This window comes from Scomber japonicus, chromosome 13, assembly GCF_027409825.1.
Source record: "Scomber japonicus isolate fScoJap1 chromosome 13, fScoJap1.pri, whole genome shotgun sequence".
Classification (NCBI taxonomy): Eukaryota; Metazoa; Chordata; class Actinopteri; order Scombriformes; family Scombridae; genus Scomber; species Scomber japonicus.
This window is the reverse complement of record NC_070590.1, coordinates 24,145,482-24,159,193: the sequence shown is the minus strand read 5'-3', so window position 1 is coordinate 24,159,193 and position 13,712 is coordinate 24,145,482. Positions and strand designations below refer to the sequence as shown.

The 13,712-nt window shown below is 38.2% G+C and overlaps 1 protein-coding gene across 1 annotated transcript; it reads right to left on the bottom strand.

Annotated features, from left to right (window-relative positions):
- Positions 1-2,064: 2,064 nt before the first annotated feature.
- vkorc1l1 (vitamin K epoxide reductase complex, subunit 1-like 1) lies at positions 2,065-8,993 on the bottom strand. The gene is made up of 3 exons (XM_053331370.1): positions 8,803-8,993; positions 5,638-5,747; positions 2,065-3,436 (listed from the first exon to the last, which is right to left on the bottom strand). The coding sequence occupies exons 1-3, from the start codon at positions 8,991-8,993 to the stop codon at positions 3,210-3,212; spliced, it is 528 nt and encodes a 175-aa protein (XP_053187345.1). The 3' UTR covers positions 2,065-3,209.
- Positions 8,994-13,712: the final 4,719 nt, after the last annotated feature.

Below are 13,712 nucleotides of genomic sequence, written 5' to 3'. Positions count from 1 at the left end.
CTACTGTATGCTGGTCCACTCTATGGTCAATACTCACAGGACTCATAGATGTCACCTTAAAAAAACAAACTAGCAAATTATGTCAGTTTAACTCTTAAAAAAAAAGAAAAAAAAAAGACTTCATTGTGAATCCATTGGAGACTTGTCTTACATGTGAGTGCACAGGCTTCCCCAGAAAAAGACAAAAACAGTGTGGCTGCTTAACTCATTCTGAGTTGAGATGAAAAAGAACCTGATGTTTAGCCCGGCAAGGCAATACTGTATAAAGAAGATCTCAATGGTGACGTGCAGTAAAAATGATGCAAACATTAAACCATTCTATGGAGGGCCAGACGGCTCGTTAAGACCGGACCGGCGCTCGTATTGTTTCTGCCAGTTCACCACCAATCGTGTCAACTTCACATAACTGGGAACCGTTTTCCAAAGCGAACTGAAGTGTGCGGAGTGTGTCTTCCCGTTAAAATCAAATAGTAAATATTTGATTTTGGTTTTGTGCACTTGTGCGTGACATTTATAAAGTACGCTGTTGGTACTGGAACTGAGGAGACAAAGTATTTACATGGCAAACAGTGTGTGTGTGTGTGTGTGTGTGTGTGTGATCCTCACTGTGAAGGATTAAGTGATAGAAGTGAAGAGCCTCTTCAAGTTTACGTCATCAGAAGGTGAAATTAGTGGAAAGCACCGTCTGCTTGGACTTTCGGGAAAAACCACTTCATAAATATGACACTTTGGAAAATGGGTAACAGTGATGTAAAATGTACAGACTAAGTAGTAAAATATCTTGTGAGCGGGGGGGCGAGTGTCACCTTAAGTTACCATCTCCATACAAAACTGATGACTTCATCCTTGTCTGTTGCTATTATCAATACTTTAACCACCCACCCCCACCCACAAAAAAAATGGGTGAAAGAGAACTTCTATGAAACGTGAAGGGGCTTACACTGGAGACTAGCAGTGATGGAAACTATTTAAACACCACAGATGAATCACATTATTACAATTATTACTATTATTATTATTATTATTATAATAGATCTTTCAGTGTGTGCAAGATTGTCCAATGGCCGACTTATGCTTAGAGCCAGGAAGAAAGTGTACCATGCATCTGAAAAGTAGGATGCTTTAATTGGTGGATTCTGGATGGAAACAAGACGATGTTTCTTCTCTTGTCGCTCGGTGCTGATCTGTTAAGCGTGTTCAACAATACTGTGGATTTCTTAGCAAAGCCACTGCGAGCTGTGGTTGCTTCTTTTTTCTTCCCTTCTCCAGTACTGCGATCTGTCTCACTATGTTCGAGCAACTTTTAATGTTCATCTTAGAAAAACCGCCAGCAACCGTCAGGATATCTTCCTACCAGAGCAAAAAAAAAAAAAAAAAAAAAAAATCCAACATACCTCCAACAATATGGCTTAACATACAAGTTACACCTTGTTAAGCATCTTCCATTCGTGTCAACAAAGTGTTACATTTTCAAAGTTTTGTTCACATCCTTGCAAATGAACTGTAACTCAGCTTGGCAAGATCACTGTTACTGTTCAATTGACATCAAATGTATACAGGCCCGGACAGTGAACTTTAAAAAAAAAAACAAAAGCCAGATGAGCAGTGAACACAACTGAAACTGTGAGAGGAAAGATGCTTCTGCCACCCGGCCCGCTCTACCATGGAGCAGAGCAGACAATCACAGTGTAGCAGCCTTTGCTACCTCATGAGACTCTATTAGGGAGGGAGAAACACTTCACTGGTATCTTAATTTACAAAAATTGTAATCATAAAAATAAAGCCTTGGACCTGTGACAACAAAAACAACGAGCAAAAACTGGTGTTAACATGACATTTGCCCAACCCGCCCACCCCTCCCAAACAAAAAAAAACAAATACGTTTTTAAAAAAATCACCTTAACACTCCTTTAGGCACATAAGTCTTTATGGATCCCACTTGTATGGTTGTCAGAAATGCTTTTCACACAACAACAACCAAAAAAGAAAAAGAAAAGTGACGTTGCCTTTATGCAAACATGGTGAAAAAGAACCTTTAGTTCTATTTAAAAGACTTGTGTCGGTGGCTTCGGATGAAACGATAACCACGTATAACAAAGAAATCCACATGACTCTGAACTGCATGCCTGACCGGGATCAGCAGGTGACGTGAGGTGTGTGTGTCCCCTGCGCTGACCGCCAACGCATCTTCAGACTTTGTCCACCTAACTGTGACGTTGATCACCTTTTTTTCTCCTCCTTTTTTTTGTTTGTTTGTTTGTTTGTTTGTTTGTTTGTTCCGGGTTTCACTGACAATTTCTGCTTTTGTCAGTTGTTGTTGTTGTTGTTTTGTTTTTATAATTCCATAAAGGTTTGTGTCAACACTAAAAATCACAATCTAGCCTGGAATATTGCTCAGCAGCTATTTACAGAATTGCAAAAAAAACAAACTAGTATCTGACTGATCTACACACAATATATCTCACATTGTCCCGTGTTCATTTTTAGTGGTCCTCTTCATAAAACAGAAACGTACTACAAAGTGTAAACATGGAAAAAACAAAAACAAAACTATTCTGTATAAATGTTAATCGTTTTGCCCCCAACCTCACCTTGCTGTAGAACCTTATCTGCAAACTGTACGATAACCTAATGAGTGTTTTCTTCCTCCAATTTTGGGACCCTTTCTCAGAGTTTTAGTGCAGATCTGCTATATGGAGTAATAGGACCCTTCTAACCAGTTCAAGTAATCCCCTTTAATGTCCCGTTTTTCTTCCGTTCTGCGATCCTTTTTTTGTTCAAAAAAGAGAGATGTCCTCCATCGTTCTGTATCGTGGCCTTCTGCCTCTGCTTGCTCGGGTGGATGTGTCTCCCCTCCACGCACGAGCGCACGCACATACACACTCGCACACAGCCAGCCCCCCTTCCTTAAGTGAGTACAATGTTAAACAAGGTAAAAGAAATTAAAAAAAGGAAAAAAAAAAAAAAACCCTTTCATTTATAAATCCTTCCGTATTTGCAATCAACATAGAGGTGTCAGGCCCAACATTTAAGTTAAATTTCTTCATTTTTTGTTTGTTTTTTTGAACACACAGCAGAATAAACATTGGAAGCAAGGTCTCCTGGTGGCAAGTCAAAAATGTTCAGAGGTCACATTTCTTTTCTTTCTTTTTTTTCTTTTTTCTCGTTTCTGTTTGTTTGTCGTATTTCTCTTGCCGTTCCCGACAGCTTTAGTCCTGCTTAGCCTGCAGCTGCTGCTTCCAGGCTTCGTTCAAGTAAACCAGTCGCTTGTAGTTGAGGATAAAGAGAATGAAGTTCAGCGCGTATGTGGTGATGCAGATGATGCAGAAGTCCTTTAGGACAAAGTAGAGGATGTAGCCCAGGTAGAGCGAGCCCACCACCGACAAGATGGATGTCGTCATGAGAATAAGGGCGGCCATTGCACTGACAGTCATTCCTATGGCGAGAAACAAAAACTAGGGCTTAGGGCAAAAGTGAAAAAGACACAACCTTGCGAAACACAAGCAACCATGATGATGATGATGCCTACTCTTTCCTCTCTTGGCTTTTTTCGGGGCCTCGAGACGCTTCTCTATTTATACGGTCGGCCTCCTCGTGATGACGCTCGCCTTAGAACACACGCTGAACAGACTGGTCATATCCTTCTGTTGTCACATGAGGTGCAGTCACAGCTTCGAGGCTTTTATTTCATCAGGTTTGTAACAATCACTGACACAACACATGAGGCGTCATTATTGGCACGTCTTCCATCTTTATCATCACTCATGAAGTCTAATTAGACGTTTGATTGGAATCCAGGATGCTCCACTTTATCCATAATTACAAATTGTTGGCTGTTCCGTAGCTGAACCTAAAATAGGAGCGTCCTGGTTTCTGTGACTGGGAAAACATCCAGTAAAATAGTTTGTGGTTTGTCTGCACATGAATGAGTCACATACTGTAAACTGGCAACTGTCGAGGGATACAATCAACTAAATACAGCGTGTGAGGGCTCACTGTGTCAAAGCCTGTCACTTTCTATGACTACTGATAGTAGAAAAAGTCAGTTGTAGTAGTCAGTAGTGCAGGGGAAGCTAAATGCAGTGCTGTCATGCTGTTTAGTTTGTGACAGATATCCTTTAAGTATCTCTTAGTGCATTAGACCATTGCAGGCAATATCATAAATCACTTAGTAGGACTGCTTTATGGTTGAGTTTGATTTTGCGTCAATATGATGAAGTGTTTTCATTTGTCAGGTATTCAATTTGCTGGATTACCCAAAAACCAACAATCTTCTCTAGTTGTATTATCCATTAAAAGAAGAACTCCCCTGATTTTGCACATCAAAGTCTGGTAACAGGTGCCAGGGATTACTGCTGCATATGAAAACATGTATAAAGCCTCCTGTGGCCCCTGAGGGAGCTGAGTTTGAAAGTGAAAAAGAATCTGACGGTGTGGAGTTAGAAAGGAAATGAGGTTCCCAGAACTTCTGCTGCCACTCCTCATCTCTGCTTGAGGCTAGAGGCCACATCAGCTGCTTCTAGCATAATACATACACCCAAATCTGTACAGTTCAGTGACTAAAGTAGAGTGGTATTGGGGGCAGTGTAGGAGTCAAGTTTAGACAAGCAAGGGAGAGAAAGCGTGATATCTGATTCTGCTGCATCAAGTTTCCTAACAGTGCTACAAGAGTGCTACGCTCAGGTAATTCAAACTTATTATGTCACAATTTACATCTGTATTCCTATACAATACAACATATGCCATGATAGATTTGACACATATTGCCCAAGCAGTATTTTGGGATAATATTTAATTTCATGTAGATATAAACTTTTGAGTCTACAGCAAAGCCCTTGTGTATGTTACAACAGTAGTCCCATGCTGTACACTGGTATTAAATGGAGATTAAAGCTGCGGTTATGCAGATTCTGGAGTCTCGCCCGCTAAATATTAAACTGTCCGAGGCCGTAAGAATAATGGAAGTTCTGACGCTGAGAAGTCTCGCCTTTTAATATGGAAATCTTGACCCGCTGTAGCAGTTTGGCTTAACTGGGCCTCTATTGTGTTAGTCAAATGAGCACTAACTGCTGTGGCTAAAAGGACCTCTTGTTCTGTTCCGGCGCCAGGTGGCCGAGCGAGACTACGGGCCACTCAGCAGGCAAACATGTCAGAGCGGCGTGACTGAGTCAGCAATATCATCTATGTACTGAGGGGAGGAGAGTGTGACTGTGAAGGTAACCGAACAGGAAAAACCTTCGAGTTAAAACAAGTCACTCGTGCGGAGAAATATGTGTGTGATGATGACTCAGACTGACAAATATGGCATGATTTATGTAATTAAAAGGGTCATGGATGAATGCATTACTATCAGCATAACAGCAGTCAAGGTCTTTTGATATACTCATGGTTACTACACTAATATGTTAACTCTTAAAAAGAAAAATTACAAGCCCCTTATTTTAAATGATAAAACCTTATTCATGCAAAGCCTCTCTATAAGATTTGTGTCATGTGAGTCAGTTTTGGCCAAATATAGCTGTGACAAGAGTAGGAAAGAGTGTTGAGTCAGGCCCGGGGTTGTGCAACAGCAGGGGAGATTTGTCACCTGGGTTTCTGATAGTCAAACATATTTCTATGAAGGAAATGACATCTTACCTAGTAAGAGCTGAAAAGCATAAAAGACAATCCCGTAGACACTGTTTGGCTGGTTCAGTGCACTGTCATTTCCAAAAATGGAGCCCAGGAGTCCGAATCCTCGACCCCATCTAAACCACAGAGAAGAAACATCAGCAAAAAAAAATAGTAACTATTAAAAAGCAATGAGTGGGACTAAAGGAGTGGAGAATAGATAAAAAGCACAGTTTAAAGCAATGAGACACACAGGTCAAATCATTTGAATAAAGCTGCTTTATGATGAGCAAATTAAAGTATTTCTGTGTTAGTGAACTAGAGCTGTAACTAATGATTATTTTCATCATTGATTAGTCTGCTGCTGAATATTTGATCAATGGCTTTGTCTACAAAATGTCACAAAACAGTCCAAAGTGGCGTCCACAGATGTTCAGTTTTGTCTGACCTATAAATGATATTCAGTTATTAATTAAATAAAAAATCACCACATTGAACAAGCTGAAAGCAGATAAAGTTGACAGTTGACTAATCGTTGCATCATCACCAGCCAGGTTGATAAATGGCAAACTAAACCCAATCTAGACCTATGAGGAGGAGGAGGAGGAGGAGGAGGAGGAAACGAATGCTGTAAAACAATGTGCATTTCTTCCATTATTTGACCTTGGTGTGACTGCAACAGAAAATCTTATTGACACAACTTGAGCAGCACGATTAAGGCCCTGGGTTGCCCCACCAAATTCTTCAGTGCATGTGACAGATGAAAGCCCCATAAAAGGTGATTCCTTTATTGAATTTGCCTTATTTTAAGAACTCTTTTAAAGTACTTGTCTCAAGAGAGCGGTATTTTAATGTGTCTGAGTTTCTGCGGTAAGACTGCTGGTGCCAGTGCCGATGTCGACCCTGCTCTCTCTCTCTCGTCCTCGCCCCGTTAACGCCGATCTTCTGTTCAACCGCTGACTTCTTTAAACCCTTGGCGTGCAACACATTAGATCTCACATTCCACTTTGTGTTTGTTTGGTGAAGGAAAGTGAGGCTTTTGCCCTGCAGTGAAACAGTATGAGATTCTATTTATTGCATGTTTCAACATCTTTTTTTTTTTTTTTTTTTTTTTAATGTGATGGTAGATACAGTATCTCCCTGAGAAAACCAAACAAGAGCTAGCACACTAAAAAAGATAAGAGAGGTGCAGTCATTTCGGCTTGATCAAAAGTAGCAGTTTCTCTCTGTCGTCTGGAATGTTTGGACGTATCCGACATGTACCGCTAAAATATCAACGTTTATTGCTCTGAAACTGTTTAACTGCTCTACCGTGGTAGAAACTTTCAGTGTGGTTTCATTTCTGTCTTTTTAATTGAAAGTGTTTGAATATACATTGATGTCTTTGTGTGTACTACTGTGCAGTTATCACTAATCATATGCTTAATTCTTCTTATCACATGTCCAAATAATTAGTGAACATTAGGATTGAGTTTTTCATGTGTCTTTTGAGGCCCTACAACAGGAGCACATGGATAAGAAGAGGGTTCAATAACTCAAGACTTTTCCTCTCATTCACTACAACAAGATGCCTCATTGTGTCACAAAGTAACAGTCTTAAGGGGCATGCAATAAAATATTTGGGAAGACTGATAGCCTGATAGCGCTTAATGCCTCCATCCAAGTATGTTAATATTTTAAAATAACTACAAAAAAGGGCAAGTTACATTTATTTCTTAGTGTGCTATACGTTTTAGCAATCTCATTTCATTTTCGACTTCGTGTGAGTTTGTTCCTCTCGTCTAATAAATTGTGTTTTTATAGCTGACAGTTAGGTTTTCCATTCATTACATCAGGCACCCTGGAATTTGTTTCAAGGCTTTATCTCAAACTGATAAGCATTTGAGAAAGCATGCACAGAGCACACATTTAAACGTACATAAATACAACACATTGCATCACTAAAGATAGAAGGGACTGAATGTATTTGTAGCTCTTGGATGGTGTTAGAGATGCGACTGCTGGACATCAAGATTGTTTAGAATGGAGCAGAATCTCCAGTGACAAAATTGTGACATCCAGTCCTTACAAATACATTTGGCGTACACATTGCGAAACACACACACACACACACACACACACACACACACATATATACACTAACAGCTGATGACTGACAGCAGTTTATTTTAAATGACAATGGCAAAGCTGTCCCTCACTCACTTACTCATATTACAATTGTATGTAATGAATCCTGGACAGGTTGCATTCCTGTTATGCTAAGCATGTGCTCAGGGCCAAGTCTGACTTATTGGGTGAGATCAGCTAGGTGGAGTTATTCACTGACAGTTACATTTTCCACAGTAAAGCCGGTATGGCAACTTAACAAGATTTGATTTCACACAGAGCTGTGATTTTTAAGAAGCAGCTTTGTCTGTGGAGCTGTCTGGCTGGTAACAGTATGTGTGTGATGGTGAGCAGCACTGACACTTTCAGGTACTGTGGCCAACACTGCTGCCACAGTCCCCTCCACTGTCCTCTGGAGCAGCTGTGCGCACTGTCCCTTTAGGTAACCAGGGTGGTGTAGGGTTTAACCCCTCGGACTAACAGAGAGCCGGTGACATTAGCACGGCAGCTAATGACAGCAGCATGACAGTTCCAGTTACTTTTTTGCTAAAGCTGTCAACAATAAACCAGGTAACCACCAAAACAAACACTTTAGCCATGACAGGCTTCATCCAACAGCAGCAGACACACACACATTCACAACAATAACGTTAGTCTCTACAAGCTAACTTTTGAGCTAAAGTTAAGGGTGAATAATAGTTACATGCACACAGAGGGCTGCTATAGTAATCGATTTACATCAGCAACCGATAATTTAACAGTGCTGATAGCTCTCTGTTGATAGCTTCCTGGCCAAGATGTACAACGTTAACAAATGGGTCGCGTTGGCTAATGGTTAGCAGTTAGCTTCACCGATGCTTTAAAGCTAATGATGTGCTTGTTAAATGAAAGCTATCACTTCAAGTCTATTAGACAGGTTGTTCAATCAGCAGCTTGCAGTTAGAGTTTGCAGTTAGCTTCAGCTGCCAGCACGCAGATGTATTGAGTGCATTTGACAGTAAAACCCGCGCAGCCCTTCCCTCTGCCACAATAGCAGAAAGCTTGACTGAGCTTCAGTGTCGGCGCTCTTTGCTGAATTCAAATTACCTTGAGCTGAAGACTTTTGAACAGCTGATGGAGCTGCTGACGTCGCACATAGCCTTATAACTCGGGTCCCGGGCCTTTTCCCTCTCGACGTGAAAAGCATAAAGAGACAGCAGTATGCCCAGCAGGCAAACTAGAAGCCTGGCTATTCTTTCCCACCGAGGGGTGGACACTCTCAGGACGGGCGCCGCCATCACTCTCTGGCCTAGCTGGAGACACGCATACATACGCAGCGAGCTCGCGAGACAGAGCTGAGACGTGGAAACGCGTCAGCACGCGCCACACCGAGGGCGGGACACAGAGCTGCTGAGCTGCAGAGGAGCAACAGTACATACTATAGGCTACATCATACTACACACTCTACATGCATAGCAGGGAGATTACTTTAAAAATGTAATAGGTTACAGATTACTAGTTATCTCCTTTAATAAGTAATGTAACTATTTCAATTATTTAATCAAAGTAATGTAACTTATTACATTTGATTACGTTACTCATTTTCTAACCAATGTTTGCAGCTGTGGGTAAGTGTAGCCTACCCATTAAGCACCAAAATCTAAGTTCAGGTGTTTTTCATGGATATTGACATGATATAAAAGGGAGATCATTTCTTATAAAGCAAGATTTATTTCTCAATTGAAAAATGTATTATAATGTGTTCATGTAGATTTTGGAACATAAAATAATATAATAATACAAATATATTTTATGAAAAAGTCAAAAGTCTGGCATGGGCTTAATTGGTACTGTGACACAATTGAAGTCCACTTGTGCTCCAAATAAGCCCACGCCATGATTTATTTACAAAATATAAAAATATATTGAATTAAAAATATTAAAAACAGCAATATGTATTCAGTAACATGTTAAATATTAAAAAAGAGAAAAAAAACCCTCCTGAGCAAAATCTTAAACTTCTGACTTCAGATGTAACCCGCTTTGTAAACAGCAATATTTTCATAAGTAACTATAATTTAATGAAACATATTTTCTCAGTAGCTGTAATAGATTACAGTTACATTTATTTTGGAATTAAATTATGTAATGCTGTTACAACTAGTTACTCCCCAACACAGATGGGTTCATATGATGAAACAATCCACACAACAAACTCAGCATGAATTTATAACATGGAATATGCAAGAACATAAACAAATGATCTGTTAATTAATAATACATACTTTATTGATTGATTGGTTTTATTTATGGATTATAAAATAACATATTCCTTTATTAGTATATTGTATATATACATTTATATTATTGCAGCAGCAAGTGGATAGTAAAAAAACAAAACAGAAAGACAGGAATAAAGAACAATAAATAATAAGTACACCATCTATAAAAAGATAATAGTAGTACAAAAATAAAGTAAAAAAATAGTAACATTATGTACAAGAGTAATATTGATGGTGAATGATAATATAACTGAGTTATATATTGTTATTGCAAGGATTTTAAAGCGGAAAAATAAATGTATATACTGTACATATATATTGCTGTGTTATATAATCAGAAACAGATATAAAATATGTGATATGTGACTTATTTCCAACATGGTCTCAAAATCACGAGGGAACTTTAAGCATCACAACAGCATCGTCCAGTACCCATTATAACTACATAACAATAGAATAAAATAAGATAAATAGTAAAATAGAAAAGGTTATATTATACATTGTGCAAAATTATAATAAAAGGATAAGTGTAACCCAAATGTTTGAGTGGCATATTAGTTGTGATTTGTGGATTCATCTCTATAAATGGATTGTACATTAGACTACATAGTATTCGCACTTTGTGCAATGTAAACCATTACCTTAACTTTATTAGATAGTATTTCCATAGCCAACATAAGCCACATTTCAGTTATTGAAGTGCCCTAAATTTAATATCTCACAAAACAATGACACATTAGTAATGCTGTTGTTACTACTTAGGCTTATTAAATAGTAAATGTTATTAAATTATTGTTATTAATGATATATTATTATTATTTACTAATGTAAAGTGTATTATAGGCTAAACTCTTTTTGTTGTTGTTGTTAATAATAATAATAATAATAATGATAATAAGTGTATTTTAGGCAAGCATCTTGACATGACTGAACAGTATACTCAGCAAATAGTATGATAGTTATGGTATAGTCTATTCTATTTTTATTTATTCAGTTATTGTTTTATATTTTAATTAGTCTATTTAGTTATTGTTTATAATTTACCCTTTAATTGTATTTTATCTTTTACTTACCTCATTGTTTTTGTTTTTTCTCCTAATACTTTAAATTCCCATCGGGATTAATAAAGTACTCTATCTATCTATCTATCTATCTATCTATCTATCTATCTATCTATCTATCTATCTATCTATCTATCCATCCATCCATCTATCTATCTATCTATCTATCTATCTATCTATCTATCTATCTAATACAGTCAGTTCAATAATGAATAGAACAAGTGATATAACATAGAAACAAACCATAATCCATTCGCTTTTTTCAAATAATAAAAACTATGAATAGAATAACTTTACTGAATTGAGTTTCATATTTTCACACTGCAGACTGCCCAGCTGCACAGCCATGATCACGTGACTTCGTGTATATAAACACAGGGTGACATCATCTGTTTACTTGCTCCGGAGCTTGTCTGGTAGAAACTGCTACACTTCGCTCCCAAATGGCGACAGACATGGAAAGATTTGTTTCTTTCGAAGAGGCATACTACGATCAGTATGACTACTACAACCTGGTTGAGTACCCTTGCCATGCTGGAGGTAAAGGCAGATCCAAGAGAGAGATCGAGCTGAACACAAACCGCCATTCCCCCTCCGGTCACGAGAGGAAAATAGCAGAAAAATATCACAACAGCGAGATTAAACGCAGGAGAACCAAGAGCTCGTCTTCTTGATGGCTTTCCTCGATGTGTACAGGTAATAATATGCTTTTTTTCTGCCTGGAAATATTCACCTACATGTTGAAAGTCCTATATGTAAACAATAGGCCTTTATGGCAGAATAATAAAACTACGTTCTGCTTGAATGTTTGCATAACTAGATCCTGCAACCTAGACAACGCCTGCCTTTGTGTCACACTCAGCTGCATTTTAATATATGCAGGAAAATTCGAGTTTGTTTTTCTTACTGGATTTGCAGAGTAAAGAATAGGATCAATCTGATAGAGCATGTGATCAAGTATTCCCCTTGTCTACCAACAGGCTGCTGTTTTTACAGCTGCCTACCACCTACTGTGTTTACATTTTGATACAATGGGACTGAGCTCCATTTTTGCACAGATGGAACAACTAATATGACCCACTTTTTTCCTTAAAGTTATTGTTACCCTAATTCAGGCCAGCATAGTTTAAAAAAAAATGAAGGCTAAAAACTACTGGATCAATTTTGATAATTGGTTAATCATTAATCATGAGTCATTTTAAGCAACAATGTGAATCATCACTGTTTCCAGCTTCTCAAATGTGAGGATTTTCTGCTTGTCTCTTTTCATTTTTATCGTAGATTGAATATATCTGGCTTTTTGACACTTGATCACACAAAACAAGCAACTGGAATATGTCGATTTAAGCCTTTGGAAACAGTGATGGACATAATGAACTTGTCACTGAACACTTTATTGACCAATTGATTAATTGAGCATATATCATGCTTATTTATCAGTGTTGAAAACAGCCCTTAGTGGCAGCCTTAAGAAAATAAATATTGTGCATAAACACTATTACAATCTTGATTAAATAGTTGAGTCAAACAAGTGGTTGAATTTGAACAGAAAATGCTGATGTAATGAGATGTGATGACCATTAACTTTCATTTTGATTTCCACACAGATCCAGATCTACGTTGGATTTCTGATGTTGACTGTGGCCAAGTGTTTTTGCCTTTCCTGACCCACGTGAATGATGTGAATGGGCCGTTGTGACATCGGGAATATGCCCAGTAATCAGTCACGAGACAGCTGTCCATTCCGTACTCTGCCCTGAAACAGGACCTGCTACTCTCAAATTACAGCTGTGCAAGAATAGTTTGTGTTATATAGGTATATAGGTCAGTGGTGTGTGCTTGTTAAATATATATCGACATAGATAGACATATATATATATAGTCATTTCTGTTGGTGCAAGAGATGTTGTACTGTATTTTAATTCAATAAAAAAAAGATGTTACTTAACTAACATGGATTGTTTTATTTCTATTGCTCAGACCTGTAAATAAAAACTATGTCTAGTTCATTATCTAGTTTAGTTTTTAATATAACTGATATAATTCTTGTTAACATATGCTGCTTTACAAGTTGTATTTTTATAGTTTGTGTAAAAATAGCACCTTACCATTCTCATTTCCTTCAGTAGATCAGTGGTGCCAGCTTTCTTCCTGCTTTCTATGAATTCTCTTTCCTGTTGGTGTCAAGTGTTTTGTCTGGGGGGGAGGGGGAGGGCTTGCTGTTTCCCTTTTAATCCCAGAGGAGTGACATGCACATCCATACACTAAGGCCAAGGGGCAGTTTACTGATATGAGCCATTTGGGTTTTAACTTGACTTAACTGTGACACTAACTGCAATCCACCCTAGCCTTCACTCATCTATTTAGGCAGTAGATGAATGTATAATAAAGAATTACTCAAAACCCTTTATGCACCTCATGCATTCCAAAATCAACTGGTACTTACGTCCTTATGACGTGGAAGTACCCAAATGTTTACTTGTTTGGATGGTGATTGCCTTCATCCTCTCTGACATACTGGATAAAACAACAATAACCCTACCTGTATATGAGAAGGATTAACAGTGTAACAAATCCTTGTTAAAAGATGAAACCTCCCCACAATCTTTGCATATTTCAATGGAAGCTGTCATTTTATGAAGTATTATTAAAAGCTTCTTGTGGAACGGATTGA

Excerpts from the sequence above, each read along its gene's own strand:
- vkorc1l1 (XM_053331370.1), bottom strand. The coding sequence starts at position 8,993 with ATGGCGGCGCCCGTCCTGAGAGTGTCCACCCCTCGGTGGGAAAGAATA. Across the intron at positions 5,748-8,802 it reads TCAAAAGTCTTCAGCTCAAG|ATGGGGTCGAGGATTCGGAC; the intron begins GTAATTTGAATT and ends TCTGTGGTTTAG. Across the intron at positions 3,437-5,637 it reads TGCTTTTCAGCTCTTACTAG|GAATGACTGTCAGTGCAATG; the intron begins GTAAGATGTCAT and ends TTCTCGCCATAG.